This window comes from Chiloscyllium plagiosum, unplaced genomic scaffold (genome assembly GCF_037043375.1).
Source record: "Chiloscyllium plagiosum isolate Xiang-an unplaced genomic scaffold, Cpla_swu_hap1 HiC_scaffold_23, whole genome shotgun sequence".
Classification (NCBI taxonomy): domain Eukaryota; kingdom Metazoa; phylum Chordata; class Chondrichthyes; order Orectolobiformes; family Hemiscylliidae; genus Chiloscyllium; species Chiloscyllium plagiosum.
In genome coordinates, this window is record NW_028270161.1 from 21284523 (window position 1) to 21311057 (window position 26535).

The following is a 26535-nucleotide window of genomic DNA, read 5'->3' on the forward strand; positions in this document are numbered from 1 at the left end:
TTTTAAGCAGGTGTAACTTGTTTATTTTCTTTCCCTGACCGTTACCCACATATTGATATCCATCCATTAAATAAACTAGGAATACTGTGGATGTGCCAATAATGTAAGGACCACAGATTTCTCTATCTTCTTTTATAAACATAACATTTGGCACCTCCAGCCTGCTCTACCATTTAATTAGGTCATGGTTGATATTATTGTAATCTTGAATTTCACATTCCTGCCTATCTCTGCTCCTACATTCCTCCTTCAATAAGGTCGCCATTCTGTGTACAGTACTCATGTGTTCATTTCCATCATAATAAATAATAATGTTCTATTAGCTTTTCTAATTACACGCTGTACCTGAAAACAAGCTCTTGTGATTCGTGTACAAGGACATCTAGATATCTTTGCATATCAGTTCTGCAATCTCTGCATATTTAGGTAATATGCACTTTTCCCCCTCTTGGCAAAATGGGCAGTTTAACATTTGCCACATGACGGCCCATTTACCAAAACTTGACTTATCTTTTTGTAACCACCTTGTGTCTTCTCAATTTACTTTCCTACTTATCTTTGCAGATTTGGCAACCAAAACACTTCCATCCCTTTGTTGAAGACATGTATTAAGAATGGTTGATTGAGGTCTCAGCATTGATACCTGTGGCACGACACTAGGTACATCTTGCCAATTTGGAAGAAGACCCATCTGCCCGTCTCTGCTTCTTGTTGGCTAGTGAAATTTCTATGCATACCAATATGATCTCCCTTACATCATAAGACTTTATTTTCCATAATAACCTTTGTGGCAGCTTATCAAATATGTTCTGGAAATCTAAGTATCGTACGGTTCCCCTTTTATCCACAGCATCTGTTACTTCTTTAGACCTCCAAAAGATGGGTTAAACATGATATACCTTTCACAAGGTATTATTTTGAACTTATCCAAGTGCTCTTTAAAATTCTTTTGATAATAGCTTATAACATCTCCCTATGGCAAATGTTAAGCTCACTGACCTGTAGTTTCCTACTTTGTTGTTTTTCAAATAAAGGAGTTACATTTGCTCTTTTATAATCTAACGTTACCATCCTCGCAAAGCTAGTTTGATTCAAAATTAAAACCAAAGTATTGACATCTCACTAATCACTTCTTTTAAGACCGTAGGATGAATTCCATCAATACCCAAGCACTTGTCAGCTCCAAGAATTTCTTTTCAGGACCATTTCTCTGGTGATTGTGATTTCACTGAGTTCTTCCCTTTTATGTTTCCTGATTTTTAAAGCTGATTCTCTGGTCTTGCTTGTTTCCTCTATAGTGAAGACAGATACAAAATATCTACCATGTCACCTTTGGACTTGCTTGTCCATTTTTAATTCTCTAATCTCACTTTCTATAGGTCCAAATGTCCTTTAAATATTTATAGAAGCTCTTGCTTTGTGCTTTTTTTATTTCTGGTTAGCTTTCTGTTGTACTCTAATTTTTCCCTCTTTAATACTTCTCAATAATTCTTTGTTTTTATACTCTATCCAACCTTTCAACCTGCCACTTCCTTTACATAATTGTATGCTTTATCTTGATATTTGAAACTATCTTTAACACTTCTGGTTAACCATAGAAGATGTGTCTGTCCCTTAGAAGTTTTTTTTAACATTGGAATGTGTCTTACCTATATTTTGAAATATTTTCTTAAATATCTGTCACAGCCTTTTTATTAACCCATTCTTTAACCTAATTTACCAATTCACTTTAGCCAGCTCTGCTTTCATATCCTCATAATTGCCATGTCATAACCTGCAGGCATTAAAAAGCCAAGGCTGGTGTAGCCCACTTCATGTTGGGCCTTCCATCAAGATCTTTATTTTCAGTTGCAGCCCAACTTTTAGATTCTGTCTGAATTGTTGAAATGTGATAACACACTCAAGTGAGGTTTGTGAATCTTTAGTCCTGTGGTTTCCTGTGCTACCTCTCCAATCTATATTGAGCATTGCTTTCCATTGGTGTAGCAAATTGATAAAATGGTCAGCTAATGTATTTGAACACGTGCTGTGTGAAGTCTCATAAATTCACTATTCCAAGTTATTAATGTATGATTCCCTCCTGATATACATCCTCTCTCCAATCACACACAGGCAAGTACTTGTTAATTAATTAGTAATAAATGATAGCTCTTTCAGTGACCATGGCTGTACAAATTTGAGAGCTTCCAGCTTCATAGTCAGCAGTGCTAAACATTACAAATAATGTCCATGTGTCAGAACCTTCCAAGTACTGGGAGCGAAGGGGAAAGCAAAACCCACTGGAAGTGCTTGGGTTTGGTAACTCTTCCCTACTTTCTTCAAGCAAGATTCTAGTTTAGGGTTTGAACCCATAACCTTATGCCCAGGAATGCTGCTTATTAATTCAAGCTGTTATGTATAGTCAGTAATCTATATTGAGACCGGTAATTGTTTAACTTTTTAAAACTAAAAGTTTGAATAGCATGTCTAATGCTGAGAAATTATCCTTGTTAATCAAATGAAATGCTCCTAATTTGTTGAGCATAATTTAATGAAATAATTAGTATCAGCTGAATGCTTTGAGAGGACAAATTGGTTTCATAGGTTGGTTGCAAGGATAAAAGATGGGACACATGCAAAGGAGCCAGCATGGGATGTGGCTTCAGTGAATTATGTGGTTTAATGAAGAGGCTTAAATCAGAAGAGGTGGGGGTAGTTGGGCATCAGTTCAAAAATAGTCCCACTCCCCTGTTTCTTAAGAGGTCTGCAGCTTCCTAATTTTAAGTAAAGATCATAATTTCCTTTTGAAAGTTACAACAGAATCTGCCTCTGCCTTTGGGATCATCGTAACATAGTTTTAAAAAAAAAGAATGTGCTGATCTCTGCTGAAAAGCATAACAGTATCAGGCTTGAAACAGAAGCTTCTTTGGGTTATTTAGATGTTGGTATTGAATTTTACTCACATTAAATACTTGCCTGGTAGGAAAAATGACAAAATTTCCAACTTTGATGTTATTGTGTCTGTGGGTGAGTAGTTCTTTGACAGTATTTTGAAGGATTTGATATTGGCAACATAAATGTGTTTTGTCTTATTTCTGGATCCTCCTTTAAATTGAATTTAAAACTATTACGCTAAATAAACTTTCTCAGGATTTGAAATGGAAAGGTTTTCTATCAACTTTCTATCAAAAATTCAAACCTTCAATTTCAATTCCCTTCATCTTTTTCCCCTGGGAAAAGCAGGTCCAGAGGTGCAGCTGATAATGTCCACTTATATTTGATGATGTTGGTAGTGGGATTCTTCCCCACCATCAAATCACAGCAACTATTACTAGATCCCATGCTAGCTGACATTGCTAACTACCTCATCTGGTATTGTCCCCAAAGCAATCCTTTCAACATGCGCAGAAAGATCAGCAAAGCGGCCTTTGTGTGGAGCCACAGAAAATGGGGGCGATACTAAATGAATATTTTGCATCAGTATTTACTGTGGAAAAGGATATGGAAGATATAGACTGTAGGGAAATAGATGGTGACATCTTGCAAAATGTCCAGATTACAGAGGAGGAAGTGCTGGATATCTTGAAACGGTTAAAGGTGGATAAATCCTCAGGACCTGATCAGGTGTACCTGAGAACTCTGTGGGAAGCTAGAGAAATGATTGCTGGGCCTCTTGCTGAGATATTTGTATCATCGATAGTCACAGGTGAGGTGCCGGAAGACTGGAGGTTGGCAAACGTGGTGACATTGTTTAAGAAGGGCGGTAAAGACAAGCCAGCGAACTATAGACCAGTGAGGCTAACCAGTGGGCAAGTTGTTGGCGGGAATCCTGAGGGACAGGATGTACATGTATTTGGAAAGGCAAGGACTGATTAGGGATAGTCAATATGGCTTTGTGCATGGGAACTCAAGTCTCTCAAACTTGATTGAGTTTTTTGAAGAAGTAACAAAGAAGATTGATGAGGGCAGAACAGTAGATGTGATCTATATGGACTTCAGTAGGGCGTTCGACAAGGTTCCGCATGGGAGACTGATTAGCAAGGTTAGATCTCATGGAATACAGGGAGAACTAGCCGTTTGGATACAGAACTGGCTCAAAGGTAGAAGACGGAGGAAGGTGGTGGAGGGTTGTCTTTCACACTGGAGGCCTGTGACCAGTGGAGTGCCACGAGGATCGGAGCTGGGTCCTCTACTTTTTGTCATTTACATAAATGATTTGGATGCGAGCATAAGAGGTACAGTTAGTAAGTTTGCAGATGACACCAAAATTGGAGGTGTCGTGGACAGTGAAGGGGATTACCTCAGATTACAACAGGATCTTGACCAGATGGGCCAATGGGCTGAGAAGTGGCAGATGGAGTTTAATTCAGATAAATGCGAGGTGCTGCATTTTGGGAAACCAAGTCTTAGCAGGACTTATACACTTAATGGTAAGGTCCTAGGGAGTGTTGCTGAACAAAGAGACCTTGGAGTGCAGGTTCATAGCTCCTTGAAAGTGGAGTCGCAGGTAGATAGGATAGTGAAGAAGGCATTTGGTATGTTTTCCTTTATTGGTCGGAGTATTGAGTACAGGAGTTGGGAGGTCATTTTGCGGCTGTACAGGACATTGGTTAGGCCACTGTTGGAATATTGTATGCAATTCTGGTCTCCTTCCTATCGGAAAGATGTTGTGAAACTTGAAAGGGTTCAGAAAAGATTTACAAGGATGTTGCCAGGGTTGGAGGATTTGAGCTACAGGGATAGGCTGATCAGGCTGGGGCTGTTTTCCCTGGAATGTCGGAGACCGAGGGGTGACCTTACAAAGGTTTACAAAATTATGAGGGACATGGATAGGATAAATAGACAAAGTCTTTCCTGGTTTCGGGAAGTCCAGAACTAGAGGGCATAGGTTTAGGGTGAGAGGGGAAAGATATAAAAGAGACCTAAGGGGCAACCTTTTCACGCAGAGGGTGGTACATGTATGGAATGAGCTTCCAGAGGAAGTGGTGGAGGCTGATACAATTGCAACATTTAAGAGACATTTGGATGAGTATAAGAATCGGAAGGGTTTGGAGGGATATGGGCTGCGTACTGGTAGGTGGGAATAGATTGGGTTGGGATATCTGATCGGCACGGACAGGTTGGACCGAATGGTCTGTTTCCATGCTGTACATCTCTATGACTCTATTTATGCCCCATGTGACAGGTTGGAGACTGACTTGCCACAATCAACAATGACATCCTTTGTGATTCATACGTTAATCATCCTTATTTCCTTTGCGTCACTTCATCAGACAACTGCTGGGCAGGTACAATACAGATTAGATACAAAGTAAAATATTCTCTACACTGCTCCAACAAACATTACCATGGCAAGTACAGAATGGTCAATGTAAGAAGAGAAAATAAGATGAGAGAAGCCCATACATTGCAGCCTGAAGCATTAACATTCTACTGACCAGTCAGAACCACTATTTTCGTACTGGGAGTTCTTTAAGATGAGGCTTATGGGAGTGACTGTATCCAGTGTACCCAACAGGTATCTGCATTTATGGCAAATTTGCTGTATTAAGGCAGTCCCAAAGAACCTGTAGCTGACAGTGACTATCATCAGATTATTTTGGGGTAAATTGCATGCCATCTCCTGTATTCAAAGTCCAGTGTCTTCACCCACTGCTCTGGTCAGTTGCAAAAAAGGTTAGCCATTCATCTTTAAAAGAACTCCTGGGAAATCCATTTCAACAGTTGGCAGCTGCATTTCAGTTTTTTTTAAAGTGGAGTGTTTCTGGTAACTTGTTTTCTGTTATGGACAGATGTTACCAGTCACTGAAGTTCCCATAAAGTGTAAGGATGTGGGACTGTTTGTTAGTTCTATTAACATAAAGCATTAAAAAAACAAGCCACAGAAATAATCTTTTATTTTGGCTGCAGAGGTGGCCTTGAGTTGAAAAACTTGTGTTTGTGTCTAGTTTGTGTGCTGACTGCTGTAGTTGTGAATTTCAATCTGTTAGGAGATGATGTGACAGCAATGCCGTAAGACTTTATGAATCTGTGTATATTAAAGCAAGACATCACAACCATGGCTCAGTAAATAGCATGCTGAGTCACGAGAACTTGAGATCAAGTCACATTTCAGGACTTGAGCGCACAACCTAGGCCAACAATCTAGTGTGGTACTGAGGGAAAGCAGATGAGACCTTGCCTGTCCCTTGGGTAGATGTTAATAATCTCCCAGTATCTTAGTGATGTTGACTGAGGGATAAATTTTGACTAAAAATAGATTGCCTAGTTATTATTGCATAGCTATTGTGGGTTTTGCTATGTATATATGCAAATTGGCTGCTGTGTTTCTGACATTGCAATAATGATGACACATTCAAAGTATCTGATTAAAATATTTTGGGATATCCCGTAGTCATGATTAAACATTATTTGAATGTATGTTATATTAAAACCCTATGTTATGTACCATTTCAACATTTCATGAAGGTGAAAATTTAAATAGAATAAGGCATTATTCTATCTAGGACAGTATTTCCTAAATTTCTTTTCTGTTGTGACCTCATTTTGAGGCTTTTGAGTAATTGTGTATCATCAGAGAGCTCAGGGCAGAGGATGGAGAGGTGATAGGAGAAAGAGCTATGGGAGAATGTGGCAAGGGAGAGAATGCACAAGAGAGAGAGGTGGCGGCTATGGACTGAGTTCTGTGACAGCCATTGCTGTTTCGAAGCTTGTGACCGCATTTGGAGTCCTGACCAGCATTTCGTGAAGGCCTAACCCAACAGAAAAGAAAGTCAAGTGAAACCTAAGTTATATTACTTGATGTGGTAAAAGGTTATTGGTTTTGAAGTACTTGCATTTAAAACTGAAAGAATGCTTTATTTTTTTTAGAACAAATCTTGTAATAAAATAGTTTTTTAAACTAGCTTATAAAGCCAACTTTTTAAACAATCTTGTGAATTGAGACAATTTTTTCAGCTATTGATTTGTGATTTAAAAAAAAACTGAGATGCAGTATACAGAATAGTTAGCTCTGCTGTGTTTTCAGCTTAGTTGAGCCTGACAGCATAGAAACTAAATTTTTGTTTAAGCAGATAAATAACTCAATGAGGAAATTATGTTGGCATCTGATTACTTAATTTGTAGTTTTCTTGATGTAATCTTTAGACCTTTTTCGTGATAATATGACCAACTGAAAGAAGTTGAGGACGAACAAATGAGTTATATATAAGGACTGCTTATAACACCTGATTTCCTGTTTTCCATGCCTTATACACCATAGGCAAAAACAAAATGTCTGTGCACAGAGAGGTTCCACAAGTGACAATAAAGGAAAATTAAAGTCGTGGGTACATTCCTGAAAACCATCATTTTAAGTGGAAAAACTTAATTAAACCCTAAGTTCCCATGTGAAACAATGTTAAAGCCAGACTTGGCCTCCTTTGTTTTTTTTTCTGGGTAAGAAATGTCCAGTGCACTAGTTGAAACACTATACCATGTGTGGAGTGCAATGTAATCCTAGCTGCTATGATTTGTACACTAAAATGTATCAATAAATATCTTTTTTAAAAAGTACAATACATTAATATAGGAACACAAATTACAGGCTCCATCTATTGGTCAGACCAGGTATAATCTAGGTTGGATTACCTGCTCTAACTTACCTTTGCCACTAGATGGATCCAAGTCTTCAGTGCAGAATGGGGAGTAGCTTCAGAAAAGGCTCAGGGCTAAGTTAAGAACTGACAGCCTGGGTTCAAGTTCAGAGCATCATTGGACAGGTTGATTAAAAAGAGAAGTGAACTTCAGGACTTTAAAAGTAAGAATGGAGGATGACGACAGGTACTAAAGGAGGAAGAGGCAACGAGTATCTTCAGGACTGAAAGTGGAATCCAATGCACTGAGGATAGGATCATGTACAAACTGCAGGTCACAACAGGAACTCTGTGATAAATGCTGTTAGAGAGAAACACAACATTAAATGGTTATATTGAACTGCTATATTTCATTCTCATGTCATTAATTAATGTTAAATTAGTCAGTTTGGGATAGTGATTTGTATAATTGAATGGTTTTTTTTTTGCTTTTAAGTGGTAAGTGTTGAACATGTGTCCAAGTGCTATGGTGATAGGACCTTTTCATATCCATCCATGAGAAATTTTATACTAAAAGAAATTGGCTTAGATTATCTGCTGAAGTCTTGGAGTAGGATTCAAACATAGCCTACTCATTTGTGTAATATTGTGCTTGGCATGATAAATAGGTGTTAATGTAATAAGGTAACATGGAAACTGGTCCTTATTTGGGTGAGATCAAATATAGCTACTAGCTTAAACGTGTACCATTTCTTCATGATCTCCACCTTCTCAGAAAAAAAAACAAGTAAAATTGACATGTACTGATCTGACTGGTGTTGCATACTTCAGAATGGAGTTCCAGAGCATTTTTTCCAAGTATTACTTTTTATTCCATTCTTTGCTTTCTGAGTTACTTTGTTACATCAGTTAATTGAATGTGAAGCTGACTCGTATTGCCAACATACTGATTTTAAAAAAATTTCAACCTTGTTTTCCAATTTCTCTACATCATTTCTCTTTCTTGTTTTTGTTTGTGATCTCCTCTAGCCCAACAACCCTCGGATATCTGCAATCCTCTTCTAATGATCTCTTGTACATCTGACTTTCATCACTCTCCACATGTGGTCATACTGTATGTTAATAAAACTCTAAATCTTGGAGTTTCCCCTCTTAAACCATCTCCAGCTCTCTCTCCCCTTCCTTCAAGGTGCTTGTTAAAATCTTCCTCTTTTGATAAAGTTTTTTTTTGTCACCTGTAATATTTTCTTATATGGTTTTGCATCATTTTTTGCCTTATGCTGCTGATAAACACTTTGGATCACTTTATTATGGAGCTGTTTAAATGATTAATCATCAATATCTGTAAATAGCTAGCATTCCATACTATGCTTGCTTCTGTTTTTTTTATCCCATTCCCCTTCTCTCAACCTCAACCCTGTTACAGTCTAAGGATGTAGACTACTACAGAGTCTTGTCTTTTATCTGCATTAATAGCTGAAATTCAAGCTAGGAATTCAATTAAGGTGGAGGGACTAACTGTTATTTTGGCCTTTGTGGGTTACAAATAGAATTTCCCCGCCTGACCACCTGAACTTGCTTTATATGGATACTGCAAAAGAGGGAAAATGTTGGGTGGCTGTGCTACATCTCACTTTCTGAATTGCCCAATGACACTCTAGAGTCAGACATGAAATATGGCCATTGAATATAGGGAGGGTAACTGGTACCTATTGAACCATACTCAACCCATCTGGAAGGTGGAGTATGCCTGTGTGTTACTGGAGCCAGATGCTAACTTCTAAACCAAACTATCTCTATAATGCTTCCTGCTAGTGATATCTGACTGGCCTAATCCGGTAATTTATTTTTCTTCCTATTTTCTCTATTCAGTGACTTCCTGATTCTTCCTGGTTTTATTGACTTCGCTGCTGATGAAGTGGTGAGTTGTGAAATTCCTATATTTGCAGACAGGTGTGGAAAGCAGGACAGATTTATGAATTACCTTAGGTCAGCGAACCCTTCAAACCAGGCTACAGGAAATCTGTCCAAACTTTGTGTGCATGCTTCCTCTTATTCTATCATCCTATTTTCTGTTCTTTTGCACATTCTGCCACCCCCCCCTCTCCCCCCCCTCTGTCTAACTCTAAAACTTGCCTCCTCTTAGGACTCCCTTCGCTATGGGATGTCACCTTTTTCCCCCGTGGTGTCAAAATATTGTAACCTGAAATGTGGATACCCGGAGATTCCCTAAAATGGTCAGTGGGATGTTGATGGAATCTGATAATCATCTTACACGCACAATTGGAACCATCCTATATTTTTGGGGAACTCCTTTCCAGAAACTTTTCCAACTAGAAAGGCAGGGAAGCAAGCTTTTTCATGTTTGGCAAGTTCCTTGCACTGACAGAGCATTGAAGGGTGAGAAGTCTTAATACAATTTGTGCAATACTGTTCTTATGTGGATATCATCAACTTTGATATGTGGTAAGGCAGTTTCAGAGTGAGCTTCTTGAAACTAGTTCTTTGATTAAGAATCTGGCTTGCAAGATGTACACCATTCTGTATATAAATCCCTCAAATAGATTCTAGCCATTAACTCACTTCCTAGGTCTAGTCTCAGAATTTGGGATTTTAGCTAGACTTCGTGTAGCATAGAAGGAATTATGGAACAAACTAAGCTGATTTATCGAATTATCAGATTAGAAGCATTTTAATTTCCTGCCACCAGGACCTGACTTCAGCTCTGACCAAGAAAATTACCCTGAAGACTCCTCTTGTCTCCTCTCCTATGGACACCGTGACAGAATCTAGCATGGCGATTGCTATGGGGGTGAGTGTTACATGAAAACTGGCCTGTTGTTTTCATCATGCAGATTCTGATGCGCCATGTTGCTGATAGACAGCCCCAATTCAAGATGATTTGGAAAAAGAGTGCAAGGAAACACTTTTACACACAAGCTCTGTAACAAATTATGATCTGAAATGCACTGCCTGGAACTGTGGTTAAAACAGTTCAATAACATTCGAAGAGAATTACAGTGCTGAGGGGAATGCATGTGGAAGTGGGATCAATGGATAACTCTCAAGCTAACATTTAAACTCATTGTGAAATATATTTCACAATAATACTTTATATTTCACAATGTTGGCCTAACACTTATTGCCCATTACTTATTGTCCATGAGAAAGTGATGACGACACACTTTCTTGAACCACTGCAGTCCATTTGGCATGGGTACGTCTGCTGTACTTTAAGGGAGAATGTTCCAGGATTTCAAGCAAGTGGAAATGTAGTGCCAAAGCAGCACTGTGTGCCTTTGAGACTGACCTGCAGATTTTGGTAAACCCATGTATCTCTGTCCTTTCAACTCATAGGTTTGGAAGGTGTTATCGAAGGAACCTTGGCCATTTAGTATATTGTATCTTATAGGTGGTTCATGCTGTTACCACTTCCTGTACTGGAGGAAGTGAATGTTGAAGATGTTGAATGTGGTACCAATCGAGAAGGCTTATTTGTTGTAGAATTACTAGCCTGTGACCTATTCTTATAGCCACAGTATTTATTTCGAGCAGGGAAACAGTTTGCATTATCTTAGGGTTCTTTTGAATTGTGAAAACCTGTATGTAACATGAAATGTGGTGATATTCTTACTTTTTATATCCTTCTCTCTGTAGTTAATGGGTGGAATTGGCTTCATCCACCACAACTGTACTCCAGAGTTTCAAGCTAATGAGGTTCGGAAAGTTAAGGTGGGTTACATTCGCATGTTTCAGTTTGTTGCAATTGGTTTGAGATTCAGAAAAAATTAATACAGAATATTGCTCTTGCCTGTAATTTCTCCTTCCCTGCCTCACTTTATTCCTCCTCTTCGTTCTTTTCCACACTCTCCTTTCCCTCCCACCTCTCCCTGTCTTTGGTCTTGACTGTTCCCCTCTTTCCCTTTTCCCCCTCCTCTCCCTTTGCAATGCCTCATCTATTTGAGGTTTCTTTTTTCCTCATTTGTCAGTCTAAATCTGTTCTAGACTTTCAATTTGAGATCTCTTTTTAACATGATCTTATCAGATAAAAAAGCTGTTCATCCTCGAACCTCTCCTGCTGTGCAGTGACTTTGTGCTGTTCAGTTATCCCAAGTCTATCCACTAACCTGGGCTCCATATCACTGAGCACCCACAACTAGTAAAAAAAATCTTACTCAACTGAGATTTAATTTTATTCCTTAAAATCCAGCTTGCGTGAGAGTGGGAAAGCTTCAAATTCCCTGATACTTCAGTAACTGAAGCATTGTAATGGCAAGGGTGTGTATTGAAGATCAAATCTTTAGCCACCAATACCCACTCTCAAATTCCACCTCCTACTGAATGTATTCCTTTTTCCACAATCGCAGTGAGACTTGATTCAAGTGAGACCAACCTTCTTTCCCTTGGTCTGTGTGCAATTCGTAATTGTGCGTCTTGCGTTTTTTTCAGAAGTTCGAGCAGGGTTTCATCACTGACCCGGTGGTGATGAGCCTCCACCACACAGTTGGTGACGTCTTTGAAGCAAAATTACGGCATGGCTTCTCAGGAATCCCAGTCACAGAAACAGGAAAGATGGGAAGCAAGCTAATGGGGATTGTCACCTCGCGGGATATTGACTTCCTATCAGAGAAGGATTATGATACGGCCCTGAATGAGGTATAAAAAGTACATTGTATTTTATTTCCAAACTAGGAATGTTACAGAAGGATAATGTTATCTGGAGTAAAGTGACACCACGTTTAGTCTATCCCATGCACAGTCACTGTTACCATGATAAAAACTGTTGTGGTGCTTGTCTCTACAAGGGATGCATTCACTCTTCTGTCTTTTTTTGTAAAGGTGATGACAAAGCGGGAAGACCTGGTTGTTGCTCCAGCTGGTGTAACACTCAAGGAAGCCAATGAAATTTTACAACGCAGCAAAAAAGGTACAGCATCATGAAATATGGTATGGGCATAGGACCATGGGGAACAGTATAAGCAGTGGAGTTTGAGAAAGTGGGGATGCTGGGTAGTAGTAAATGAAGGGATCCACGAGTTGAGTATGACCACTGTCTTCAGTGACTAAATAACTGTTTCAACCTACTCGTGACCATATAACTGCTCCGCCTGCAGAACTTAACACATTTTTTGATGTTTATTAATCTCTTTTCTATTCAGGGAAGTTGCTGATTGTTAATGACATGGATGAGCTGGTCTCCATAATTGCACGGACAGACCTAAAGAAGAACCGCGATTACCCGCTGGCCTCGAAAGACTCAAGGAAGCAGCTGCTCTGTGGTGCAGCTATTGGAACACGAGAGGATGATAAATACCGGCTAGACCTCTTGATGCAGGCTGGGGTGGATGTTGTTGTGTTGGTAAGAATCGAATAGGAATTGGGATTGAGAGATTTTGGCAGCAGTGCCTCAGTGGTTGGCTGTGACTACATCTTAAGATTGAGTTGCATTCAATTGCATTGACAGTAACTTTCAGCTCAATGTTTTGCACTCTAGTATTTGAACCAGGAGTTCATAAATTCAAATCCCACTCCAGGTTCACTCTCTGCTGCAGGATAGATCTAAAATACTGTTGTTCAGTTGATTAGAAATCTGGCTGTATCTTCTCTCTCAGATGGACAGAAATTAAACTTTGTGAAGCAGGGTGAAAGGGGAATATTTGACTCAAATGGATTTTGTAATCATCCTTTGTTCCATTTGTTTTCAGGATTCATCCCAAGGAAACTCTGTCTTCCAGATAAATATGATCCGTTACATTAAACAGAAGTACCCAGAGTTGCAGGTTGTTGGTGGAAATGGTAAGTAATAATTCGCACTGGCCCTGTTTTATTCCTTTCCAGTCTGTCTCTTTCCCCCTCATCTTTGTCCGATTGTCAGTCATGAGTTTGAACCCCATTTGAAGACTGGAGCCTCAGTCCAGGCTGCTACTTCACTGCATTTCTTACACAGATTGTACTGTGGCTGTGGGCAGAGGTTAAATGGTTGGGTTGATATAAAGTGACCAAATGGAGTTGATAGGCTGAATCTTCTTTTTGTGTTCAAATGAGAAAAATTAGCGAAAATTCTCATTCTGACTTCTGACACTTGCTGTAGAGAAGCAGCGAAACATCTGAGGTTCTGGGTTTGAATTCCACCATGGCAGATGAAGTTTGACTTCAGTGAAACTCTGGAATGAAATGCCAGCCTAATAGCAAACATGTAGCCACTGTCAATTGTTACAAAAAACCCATTTGGTCACTTGTGTCCTCTTTAGGGATGAAAATCTGCCATCCTCCCCTGATCTGTCCTACATGTGACTTGTGGCCTACGTGAACTCCAGACCTTACAGCAATGAGAGAGACTCCTAATTGCTCTGTGGGCAACTGGGAATGGGCAGCAAATGTCCACATTTAATGAATGAAGGAAACAAAAATCATCCATTCCCCAACCTGTCACCAAAGAGGTTCGCTTGGAATATGAAAAATCCAAGACCTTAGATTGTGTTATCTTATTCATAGATTTTAATCCCCTGCTTCTTTTAACAGTGGTGACTGCAGCACAAGCCAAGAATCTGATTGATGCGGGAGTGGACGCTCTACGGGTCGGCATGGGCTGCGGCTCAATCTGCATCACTCAGGAAGGTGGGTCAGGGGTTTGGAGGTAATAGCCAGAAGATTAAAGTGCATGGAGCAGATTATAGATAAGCCATTCACCTCTGATTGGAATCCAAATACAAATTTAGATTTGGTATTATGAACGTGCCAGTACTAGATGCAAGGTTCCAACACGTAATAGCGGTTTATGGATCTGATCCCTGGTGGCTCCAGCTCACAACACTGAATGATGTTGATTTTGGGAGGGAAGAAATCCTGATTCCTTCATACAAACAGAAAGCTACCAGTTCACTGCTTGAGTGTATTTGCCACTAGTTTCCATCACAGCTGAACTGTATCTCTGCTTCATTTACCCACCTTTCCTCAATATTTTCCTACCCCAACAAAACTCTTGTCAACCTCTATCTTGAATGCTCCAATTAATCTCCAACAGCATCAACCTTTCAGCGGAGTGAGCTCCAAGGCTATGCATGATCTGACACCAACACACTCTTAGCTGACTTCTCAGCAGGCTCTGGCTGCACTAATGGGCCCAATCAACAGAGATCAAGCATTTTAAAATTGACACAAACAAGCTAATAATAGAAAAAGAAACTGCTGAACTGAGGCAGCTGAGAATTAATTAAAAATGCAAAAAACCTATTGACTTGCGTAGATGTCCTTGGCAAAAGTTTAAGATGAACAGACAGCACGGGATTCATTGATTGTGATTTAAATGTGACCGATCCCTTGATCTGGTGTGCATTAGCTGACGTGCAAACTGGGAAACCGTGCCGTTGTTTTATGGCCAATAGACGATTGTTGTTTTATGGCCACTGCTGTAATTAGGAAATCGGCTGCTATCCTTCGAATGGTCTTGAGCAGCATTGCATGTGACTGAGAATTCTGAGTGCCCTGAGCCAGGAGTGTCTCAGCAACAATTGCCAGATAACGATCATTGGCCTTGATGTTCTGGTGACCATTGAGCCATCATTTTGTTAACACATTGCTTTGGCTTAAGTATCTAGTATTACAAGAATTTGAATCTATTGATGTCAGAGCATTCTCTGATACTATCAATAGAAAAAAAGACAAAGCAGTGATAATTCTACAATGCCTTTTATGACCTCCGTGTCAAAAACCTTCGCAGCAAATTTATTGCTTTTGAAGTACTGTTTAAAATGTAGGCAAACATTGTGTTTTTTTCAGAAGAGAGGGTGACTGGGAGGTAGTAGAGTTCCCATGAAACGTTTGCTCTTTTTCTGTTTGACGGTGATGGTTATAGGGAAGGAGATAATGTAGAAGTAACCCTGATGTATTGCTCCAGTCCATCCTGTGAATCATACACAGTGCAAACCTGTTTGAGGACTGGGTGCTGAGCTCACTCTTGGGCACTGATCAAGTTGGTTGTGGTGTTGATGGTATTAAGCTTCAGGCTGTTCCATCAGCAGGTTGCATTTAGTTAGTGCATTTAACATATGATATTTCATTTAGGCTTGGCTTGAATCAGCTGTCCAAAATATTCTTTGCACAGTTTGAGTTCACCTCTTCTCTCCTCCTCTAATGAAATAGCTATTCATCACTCCTCTAAGCAGCAAGTGATAATGATCCAGAACCTTTTTGCTTTTGATGAGTGGTGGAAGCAGAAATGATTTTGAAAAAACAAAATTGGATAATTATTTCTGTGCAGTCATGACTCATGACTCTTAGGTGAGGACTTGGAAGGTGAGAAATCTCTTGTCACGCAACCCTTTTAAATGGAAGACAGTTATTCACTAGTTTTATGTACAGAGGAACATGGATTATCCAGCATTTGATTATCCGAATATTGGATTATCCGCCAAGATCGCAATGTCCCAATATTTGGCTAAACTGTTATCCAGAGTTCGATTATCCGGAATTCGATTAACAAAACAAAATGATCCCCACCCGTGTCATTTGAATAATTGAGGTTCCTTTGTATTTTGGAGCTCAATCCTGTGACAAATATCAGCATTCCTGTGACAACTGAAGACTGTCACAAGAAGTGGAGAAACTGAGCTACTTCATTAACTGGGTGGCACGGTGGTTCAGTGGTTAGCACCATGATCCCAGGTTCAATTTAAGCCTCGGGTGATTGTGTGGAATTTGCACATTCTCCCCGTGTCTGTGTGGGTTTCCTTTGGGTGCTCTGGTTTCCTCCCAAAGTCCAAACATGTGCAGGTCAGGTGAATTGGCCATACTAAATTGCACCATAATGTTAGGTGCATTAGTTAGAGGGAAATGAGTCTGGGTGGATTACTGTTTGGAGAGTTGGTGTGAACTTGTTGGGCCGAAGGGCCTGTTTCCACACTGTAGGTAATCTAATCTAATCTAATCATCTGTACAACTCATTTCTCTTACAGTTATGGCATGTGGCAGACCTCAGGGGACCGCAGTATACAAAGTGGCAGAGTATGCTCGCCGATTTGGGGTGCCAGTCATTGCTGATGGTGGAATTCAGACAGTTGGACATGTGGTGAAAGCTCTGGCTTTAGGCGCTTCAACGGGTATCTGCCTGCTAACATATTTTGGCTAGATAGCAGCAAGAATGTTTGAGTAACCCTTTTGCACATGACCATTATCAAAAGTTTCACATTAGATGGTGTCAAAATAGAGATAGGAGGGCTAATCAATAGTTTGGTCAAAGGAGTAGTTTTAATGGTTTTGAAGATGAGTAGCAGGGCTTAGGGGAAATTTTTAAAAGCTAAGTGCTTGGCAGCTAAAGACACCAATTGCATAATAAAAAAAAGGGATGCAGGATTCTGAGGCAGGGCACTGTTATTGGGGGGGATCTGATTGCAGTGTGATGGAGTCATTTAAACGAGGTTGAGAATGTAAAATGTCCATATGCATTGTAAATTTTAAGGCTGTTCGGGCCTATGACGAGTTTGAGACGTTCAAACACTGAGTTGCTAGAAACATTGACACATATTTTGGGAAGTAAAACTAAGTTCAGGGATTTGGGAGAGAGAAAGGTGATCAAAGTCAGCAATACAAGTACAGAGGACTCTAGGGTATGTTTTTGGGAGAAGGTATAATGGATTTTAAAGGCTGGGAACAGAGGAGAAGGAACTGTTAACAGGACTAACATGGGGATCAGGAAAAGAGGGCTCCTGCTCGAAACGTCCAATTTTTTTTAAAATTTTTTTTCCCTGCTCCTTGGATGCTGCCAGACCTGCTGTGCTTTTCCAGCACCACTCTTGTCTTGACTCTGATCTCCAGCATCTGCAGTTCTCACTTTCGCCTGATCAGGAAAAGAAGTTTGGCTGGTTAGCAGTTTAGGTGTTACCAGGGATTTGGGGGTGGGGGTGGGGTAAGGTTGTGTAATCTTGTGGTCAAGGTGATCTTGGAGAGAATACAAGATAAGCTGTAAGAAAGATGCAAGTTTGAGGTTTGGCTTGGTGGGCTAAGAGGGAAGTGGTAGGGACAACCATTTGAATGATTTCAATCATTGTGATAAGGTTCGTGAGCCACTTATGAACAAACAAATTAGTGGGTGGGATATTGGGTCCATCAAGTTTGCTGTGCCATTTGATAAGATATAGCTCTGCATATGGCTTTAACTCATTTTCCTGCTAACCATGATATCCTTTGGCTCTCTTAGTCAAGAATCTATTTACTTCTCCCTTTAAAAGTAATCAGTTTCCCTGCTTCCACTACTCTCTAGGGAAGAGAATTTCATAGATTTGTGACTGTCAGAAAATAATTCTCCCCTTCTTACCACAATGAACTATGAAACTGGGTGTCTGCTTTATATTCCAGCTCTATCCTAGATTGTGGAGGAAGCTTTACTCTGTACTTAATATTTTCTGTGTTTAACCTGTGCTGTATGATTACCCACTGCATAATATGCAGTTAGGGTGGAAAACTGAGTTTAATCAACTCAACAGGAAAGTAGCAAATTGCCATTAACCTCAATAAATTAACACCTTTTTTCCTTTTCACTTGTTCTGTCTAATTCTGTATGTTTCGCCTGGCTATTTTGTCTCACTCTCACTTTTTCTCTGTTTCTATCTCTCCATCTCTTCCCCCGGCCTTAGTGATGATGGGTTCATTACTAGCTGCTACCACAGAGGCCCCGGGTGAGTACTACTTCTCAGATGGCGTGAGGTTGAAGAAATACCGTGGCATGGGATCCTTGGATGCAATGGAGAAAAACACAAACAGTCAGAAACGTTACTTCAGGTAAGACCTTGAGCTGCTAGTTCTGTCACCAGTGTTATCATTTGAGTGCTGAGAACAGGTAGCCCCTGCATACTGTGATGAGGATGCACGGTATGTTATTCTTACTGTTGTTTAGAAACTTGTTTGAAAATTGAAGCATACTTTTTAAGTTTGATTTGTATTTCTGTATTGTATATATTAAAGGACAAACTTAAAACCCAAAAATGAAATTAAAGCTATGAACGGTGCCAGGTATCATCTTGGGAATGGAGGCAGCACTGGACCCTGTGTGGGAGCGTTAACCCAGTGCTGAGCCTGTGGAATTTTCTGCCACCGAAGGCAATCAAGGCCAAAACATTAAATGTTTTCAAGAGCAGTTCAATATAGTTCATGGGGCTAAAGAGATCGGAGGGTATGGGGAGAAAGCAGGAACATTGTACGATCAGCCATGATCCTATTGAATGACCGCGTAGGCTCAAAAGGCAGAGTGGCCTACTCCTACTATTTTCTGTTCCTACAATCAGCTGGGTGAATGTAAATCACAGGCCAAGGAGTGAGGCCTGCACTCACCTGGGAGCTGGGTCAGCATTCAGCACATTGCACTGTTGCCTGTTAACTGTTCTGATCCATAGATGTATCCTGATCTGATTATTATCAGTGTTTTTCAATTTTTTTGTTCAGATTTATATGTTTCACATTATTTTGCTTTTGTATAATGTGCTGGTTGTTATTTCTGGGATGAACTGTTGCAGGAAACATTTCCAGACTCACTCAATTCTGATCTCGATTTAATAAAAGTGAAGTTTACAAATCTCTGCATTTATAAAATCTGCTCATTTGAGCTGCTACCGGGGCCTGCTCACAATTTAGAGGAGGGGATGGCCTAGTGGTGGTATTGCTAGTCTGTTAATCTAGAAATGCTGGAAGTGTTCTGGGAACCCTGATTCGAATCCTGCCATGGCAGATGGTGGAATTTGAATTGAATAAATATCTGGAATTAGGAGTCTAATGATGACTATGAAGCAATTGGTAAAAGTCAGAAAAGCCCACCTAGTGAACTATAAAGTCTTTTAGAAAGGGAAAGTGCTGTCCTAATATGGCCTGGACTATACGTGACTCCGAATCCACAGAAATGTGGTTTATACCTAACTGTCCACTGGGCAATTGGAGATCAGTCATAGATGTTGGCCTGGCCAATGAACCTATATTCCATGACTGAATATACTAAAAAGAAAAGTTTTTAATGAAGTTGAATGCATTTCTGTTAAGTCTGTCTGTCTGTTTACCACTGGTTAGATTAGATTAGATTCCCTAAAGTGTGGAAACAGGCACTTCGGCCCAACCAGTCCACACCGACCCTCCGAAGAGTAACCCACATAGACCCACTTCCCTCTGACTAATGCACCTAACACTATGGGCAGTTTAGCATGGCCAATTCACCTGGCCCCCACATCTTTGGATTGTGGGAGGAAATGGAGCACCTGGAGGAAACCCACGCAGACACTGGGAGAATGTGCAAACTCCACACAGACAGTCACCCAAGGCTGGAATGCAACCTGGGACCCTGGTGCTGTGAAGCAGCAGTGCTAACCACTGAGCTCCCTTGCTGTCCCTTATTGACACATTTTCATCTTTAATCACAAAGGCTGCTCCTTATCCTTTTTTTTTTAAACCTGTGGTGACCTCTGTAACATGCTATGTTTAATTCCCAATCCTGAAGATCTTGCAGACTATCTTGTAACTGCCTTGGTAATATCTAAATAATTATATGATACAAATAGAACTTGTGCCTAACTTCATTAAATTTGTTCCTTGAGCACTGGACATTTGTATAAAGGGTGATTATTTGGACTATATAATGTAAGCTGTTCTCAGCACTGTCCAGTTATAGTGGACAATTAGGTTATGCTCAGCTTTGCATGAGACAGTTTGTGGATTCTTTTCTTTGCTAATTCTGCTATGCATTGTGTTTAGTGAAGGTGATAAAGTGAAAGTGGCCCAGGGAGTGTCAGGCTCAATTCAGGACAAGGGCTCAATCCAGAAATTTGCACCTTACCTGATTGCAGGGATTCAGCATGGTTGCCAGGACATCGGAGCCAAGAGTCTTTCCATCCTAAGGTGAGAGCTAGTAGCTGTGGTTCCTTTTCATATGTTATCTAGTCTCAACATTGTTGTTTTCTCTGTAAGATAGAAGACTGATAAGGGGTAATTGTTTTTGTAGATTGGCACACTGAACCAGTGACAGCAGTTTATTTTTGTGCTGTGGTTATAGTCCACCTAATTCTCAAAACTGTACTTTCCCTTATTGTCATGGGGTTGCGTGGTGGTTTGGTCAGCTAAATTGGCTGGTTTGTGATGCAGAGTGATGCCATAAGTGTGGTTCCAATTCCTGCACTGGCTAAGGTTGCCATGAAAGACAGTCCTTAACTTCTCCCCTCACCTGAGATGAGGTGACCCTTCAATTAAACTAGTCATCTCTCTGTAATGTGAGAGCAGCCCTTTGGTCTGGTAGGAATTTGGTGACTTTACTATTACTATCTTTATTGTTGTGGGCTCTTCTAGTATTTTCCATATACTCGAGGATCCCTAAGATGTAACTGTGGAAGAGGACTGATATATTTGGTCATTTGGTAATACACTAGCCATCTTTCTCAAGCTTATGGACCATCTGGCATTTTCCTGTCTGTGAACTCTGTGTGCTAAACAATAAATAATTCATGGAAGTGAGACAGAAGATTGTTGTGAGGGAAACCAGAGAAAACTTGTACATTTAGATGATTATGCAGTTTTATTGCTCTTTAATTTGGGCAGTGAAAATGCTTGCAGAATATACAGTAAATAAGTTACCTTCCTTTCCTGTTCTTTTGATTTGCTTTCTGGCGCACCTTTTCCTGGCTTCTCCAGCCCCTTGCTTTCTTACTGACTTTCTCCTCCTCCCTACTATTTTTCAGGTCAATGATGTACTCGGGTGAATTGAAGTTTGAAAAAAGAACCATCTCCGCTCAGGTAGAAGGAGGTGTGCATGGTCTGCATTCGTAAGTCTCCCAACATGTGTTTCCATTTCTCCCGCTTAGATTTTCATTTTTGCTTGTAGTGATGGATTAGCTGCAGTCCATCCCCTTGATTGTTCACTGTCTGAAGTCCAATACCTCCCCACTTGCCCTCCGTAAGATGCTAAGTCTACATTGTTCAGTGAGACTATGGTGGGTCACAGAATTCAGTTTGGGTGAGACAAGGAAGACAGTTTTTAGGGAATTTTAAAACTACTTCAGCTAGCTACAATCTACTCCTTCATCCTTGTTGTTCCACATGTAGCTGTTTAGCCTATTTGGCACTGATCTAAATCAGCAGCAATAGCAGCTTGCTCTTTATCTCTCCCTCTCCCTCTCTGCCATCTCCGCTTATCTGAACCTTCACCCTTTCTGTCATGTCACAGATCCTTATCCATGAAAGAGATTACTCTTCATCATCCTGTTGGAAGTTTGCCCCCTTTGTGTTCAGCCTTAGTTGCACATTTGGCTGAAATCCTCCTTTTCAATTTGACTGGGCTCTGTCATCTACTGGATAAGTGCCTATTGATTTGTAGTCACTGTTGCAATGTAGAAAATGTGACAGTCAGTGTGAGCACAACCAGGTCCTGCAGACAGCAATGTAATGACCAATATGTATTTGATAGTATTGCTTAGAGGATAAATATTGACTCGAACACCAGTGCTAACTGCTCTTCCCTTTTTAATTAGTGACATCGTATCCATCTGAGAATGCAGGTCGGGTTTATTTCATCCAAATTAAAACTAAGTGAACAGTCCTCCTCAGAATGGCATTGAAGTGTCAACTCTGATATTTTTGTTTCTGTTCCTGTTCCTGTTCCTGAAGTGGAATTTGAACCCATGACCTGCTGATGCAGAGACAAGTGTTCTATCACTGAACCATACTTGACATCTAAATAAGCATTAACTTGTCTAATTTTATATATCAATTGCTTCACGACTCCCTTAGTTTCTGGAATTTTGGTATTCTCTCAGCTTCACAGAAACTACCTTTTTAAGTTGCTGATAATTGCTACAAATGCGTGATGTGCAATTGCTTCCAAGCTGTCTTCATGGAACCTCATTTACTCAAGCAAGAATTTACTGCTTGTCAGCAAATTTGGAAAAGGCTAGTCTTACTGAGAATGGGGACAAATCTGAATATTTCCCTCTAACTCCATGGAACGGAAGTGATCCTTTAACTTGTGTTATTCTGCATCCACGGATTGCTCAGATGAAGCGAAGCATTTTGAATGGTGCTTGGATTCACCCTTCCTGGTGTGTGGCAGAACCCTCACACTGTTGCTGAATGGCTAACAGTGTTGAAAGTTATTCAGTTACCCTGCGTCTTTCAATATGGTACTTCTAGAGACTTGCTATAGTGCATGTACAGTGCCTGGAATCCAGCCATTAATGTGTGGGCAAAGCAAGGGCACTGGCTTATGGGGAGTCAAAATTATTGCACTCTTCTGTTATGTGGGATTCTTTGATTTATTTTTCTTGACTAATGTTCATGCATCAGGCTCCCCATTCTTTACTCGTCCATGAAACCTATAAACCAGTGGCCTTGATTATGATGTGAAAGATGTTCTGTTGGGCATGTGCTGTACCAGCTTGGTATTCTGTAGCTTTCAGGTACATGTTTAGCTAGTGCTGTGTTTTGCCTTGATGGCTGTTTTATCCACACTTTGTCTTTCTTTCCTTCACTCATGCATTCACATGTCAGGTACACTTTTGTGCCATGTAAGTAAACCCAAATATTGATTTAATAGTTAGCCATGTTTGCCAATTAAAACATGTCCTCATACATCTCCTGCGATATGTTTGCAAGTAGGCGTCACTGAAAATCTCCTCTGTCCAGTGAATCAATGCATGATGACTTTAGCAATTTGAGTCCCTGGCTTGAAGCTTGATACTCTGGCAGTACAAACCTGGAATTTGGGGTCTGCTTTCTAGATGGGATGTGAATTCTAGCAATGACACCCTTAGTTTTAAGTTACATTGAGCAGTCAGACTCTAGCCTAGCAGGAGCAAATTACTGCAGATGCTGGAAATCACAGCGGATCAGGTAGGTTCCATAGCGAAAAAGCAAGGTTAAATTTTTGAGTTCAGATGACTCCTCTTCAGTGTTGACTCTGGCCTGGCCCTCTGTCTATACTGAGTTAGTTAATGCAATAGTTCAACAGTCAACTTCTGTGCCTGATAGACTACTGTGTTCAGCACTGTTTTAGTTCTCACTACTTTGGTTACCTTGTTCTGTCAAATGCTGATAGCTTTTAGCATCCTGATTATTGACTGGGATTGTGAGCTTTTCAGCATAGGCACTTGAGGATTCAATGCTGTAAGTGTATAATCTTTATGTCCACTTGACTTGGCGAAATGTCCAGTGTCCCCTTCTTTATTACCTTACGAACTACTGAGCTATATGACTCATGAAACAGCAGGAGGAGCATGTTTAAGGTGAGTAAATTGTGACAATAGGCACAAGTACATCACTGAGCTTGGAAGTTAGCAATCTTTCCAGCTTTGTCTCAGCTTTGGGCACAAGTACAAAAGTAGAAGGAAAGAGCTTACATTCATACAACAAGTTTTGCCAAACCATTTCAAAGTTCTTCATGGTTAGTGAATTATTTTTCAAAGTGCTGTTACTGTTATTCAGGCAGACACAACAATCAATTTGCATGCACTTAAAATCCCACCATCACCAATGAAAGATATGACCAGTTTCTTTGACTAATTATTTAGCAGTTGATGGAAGGCTGAGGTAGCTGTTGCATGGATTGTGGAAGAGGGGAATTTGATGGATGATTGACATTTCCTCACTTTCAAGACTGCAGCACTATTATGTATTTTGTTTTCTTTTAGTTACGAGAAGCGGCTTTACTGAAGAAGGAGGTGTTGCCCACCAGGCTGTGGCTCCCAACGTCCCCTCCCCATTGGCCGTTAAACCTCACAGGCGTCCCTGACCACCTTCCTATGTCCCTCACGCAGAGGCAACAGCCCCGCTCCATGCCTCCTGGCTTGTGATGCACAATTCCTTTATCTTTGATTTTGGATTTTTGTTACTTGGAGCCGTGAAGAATGTAGCAAGAGGAAAAGCAGCAATATCACCACTGCACCCAGAGAAAATACGCGAGTTCTCAATGTTGTTTACTCTGTCTTTTCCCGTGGCCAGGAAATGAGCCTGATATATAGCTATTTATAGCAAGATTTCACTGAGTTTCACTGAACAGACTTGAACTGCAACTTCCTTTTTCATCACCAGAAGTATTCGTATTTTTGTTTAAAATGTGTATGGAGGGGTTGCGAAGAAATAAGATTCTTTCTCCGTCCCCAAAAAAGGTGTCACTGAGAAATGGAAGCAGTGGGATCCTAGTTTACATGATTACATTCCCAATGTTGCATACATGACATTTGATACAGTTCTGCATGGATGGAAGCGATTTAATTTTTTTTGTCCTTTTTCAACTAGCTCCCTGACCCATGGGAGATAGTGAGGGTATTGTGTTAGGGTCTTGAATACGTTGGGAGGCAGTCTTTACTGTTCAAATGCCCAGGGCAGGCTGACCCTATTGAAGTCGCACTTCCCTGGATCAGGGAGAGTTGTGGGCACTGCTTTGGAACTGCTGTCATCACCAAAGGAAGTGTGAACTTATCCTGGGATGGCTCTAAACAATATCTCATGGGTAATGTCCCAGTTCTGTTTGAGGTATGGGAAATTCCTATAAAAATAACTTCTGAATAAAGTTCACCTTTTTCCAATTTCAGCATATGAAAGCTGTTTTCCACTTCAACCCCTTGCTCCACTAAGCAATCCAAATCCAGTTCCATGTCTACAGATGAAAGTTGAGATCCTTTTAAGTTTGTTACCACAAGTGTATACTCAGCAGAACTGAATGTGGATTAGAAATGCTTCTGCCACTTCCTGTTGAGTGAAACTTGTTGCGAAATCTGACAATGATGCCTGTAAAGAATGAAATTTAATAAAGCAGTTTGATTTTAAGGAGTTTTGTTGTTTCTCATAGACCTTCAATAAATCCAACTGGTTCCAGAGTTGTGAGAATCATTTTTATACAGTCACTTTGGGTTGTACTGAGTTCCATTAATGAATACATGGTAGAAAATTGCTAATACAACTCTAAACAGGAAACAAACTCTGGAAACCAGAAACTAAAACCAGGTTTGCAGAGACAATGAAGAGTTACACACCAGAAACGTAATTACCTGTTTTGTCTTTCCATGTGCTGATGGTATGGTTCAGCCTGCATAAATTCCCACAGCAACTATAGGTAGTTTGTTCAGGGAAAAATATTGCAAAAGGGATAGTGGCACTCTAGAAGGACCACCCAGAGGGAGTTTATTCTTTATCTGACCTGTGCAATACTTGTCCTGGTAGTGTCTGGAGAGTGTAGAGAGAGCTTTATTGTGTCTGCTGGGGATTGATGGGACAGTGCAGAGAGAGCATTTCCTAATATTAAACCTCAGGATGAAAAATGTGATTTTTATTTACTTGTGCCACTTATACTTTCTGTGGCTGTTACCCTATGAACTGGAGACTAAGCTGTGTACAGAGATGAATTGACCAATCTGAACTCCAGTCACCTTTTGTTGTCACCACTAATGCCTTTAATTTGTTCTTTTTTCATTAGTCAATCAAAATGTCCTCTTCGCTACTATATTGTGATGCCAAAGGAATTATGTAAATGTAAAATCTGAATGCGTTTTATAGGAGCACTACTTGATATATCAAGCCACATGAGTTATAAGGAGAGTCCACAAAATGTTAATGTTGAGCTTAGAGAAGGAAAAAGGTGGAGAGGTTTAAGGAAGGATTCTTGGTCTTTGACATTTACAGCTGGAGATGGAGCAATTAAAATCTGGGATGTGAAATTGGCAGAGTTGCAGTACCAATATATTGGGGAGTTATAGAGCTGGCATATTTTAGAGAGAAATTTGAGGTGATAGAGGGATTTGATTTCAAGAATGATAATTTTAAATTTGAGCTGTTGGTGTACCAGGAGGTCAGTGAGTATAGCAAGGACCCAAGAATGGCAGATGAAGGAAGTGAAGTCCCAAGTTAAAACGCCAGTTGAGAACTCTGGTTTATGGTGATAAGAAAAACAAATTTGAAATATTAAAAAATAAAACTAGAAATATATTGCCACTTCAGAAATAACTTGACATTTATGTTCATTTTG

General features: G+C 40.2%; 1 protein-coding gene across 5 annotated transcripts in view; it reads left to right on the top strand.

The window, feature by feature from the left end:
• The window catches only part of impdh1a (IMP (inosine 5'-monophosphate) dehydrogenase 1a), a 42533-nt gene extending 17193 nt beyond the window's left edge, over positions 1-25340 (top strand). Inside the window, exons 3-16 of one of the 5 annotated variants that reach the window (XM_087999449.1) lie at positions 9426-9474; positions 10264-10365; positions 11211-11285; positions 12003-12209; positions 12393-12480; positions 12713-12912; positions 13259-13349; positions 14076-14171; positions 16508-16651; positions 18185-18329; positions 20283-20426; positions 21260-21343; positions 23064-23080; positions 24203-25340. In XM_087999449.1, the coding sequence (XP_087855575.1) occupies positions 9426-9474; positions 10264-10365; positions 11211-11285; positions 12003-12209; positions 12393-12480; positions 12713-12912; positions 13259-13349; positions 14076-14171; positions 16508-16651; positions 18185-18329; positions 20283-20426; positions 21260-21343; positions 23064-23080; positions 24203-24303 (1543 nt within the window). In that variant the 3' untranslated portion in view covers positions 24304-25340. The remainder of the gene's footprint in view (positions 1-9425; positions 9475-10263; positions 10366-11210; positions 11286-12002; positions 12210-12392; positions 12481-12712; positions 12913-13258; positions 13350-14075; positions 14172-16507; positions 16652-18184; positions 18330-20282; positions 20427-21259; positions 21344-23063; positions 23081-24202) is intronic. The other 4 variants (XM_087999451.1, XM_087999448.1, XM_087999450.1 and 1 more) reach the window with 4 other exon arrangements.
• Positions 25341-26535: the final 1195 nt, after the last annotated feature.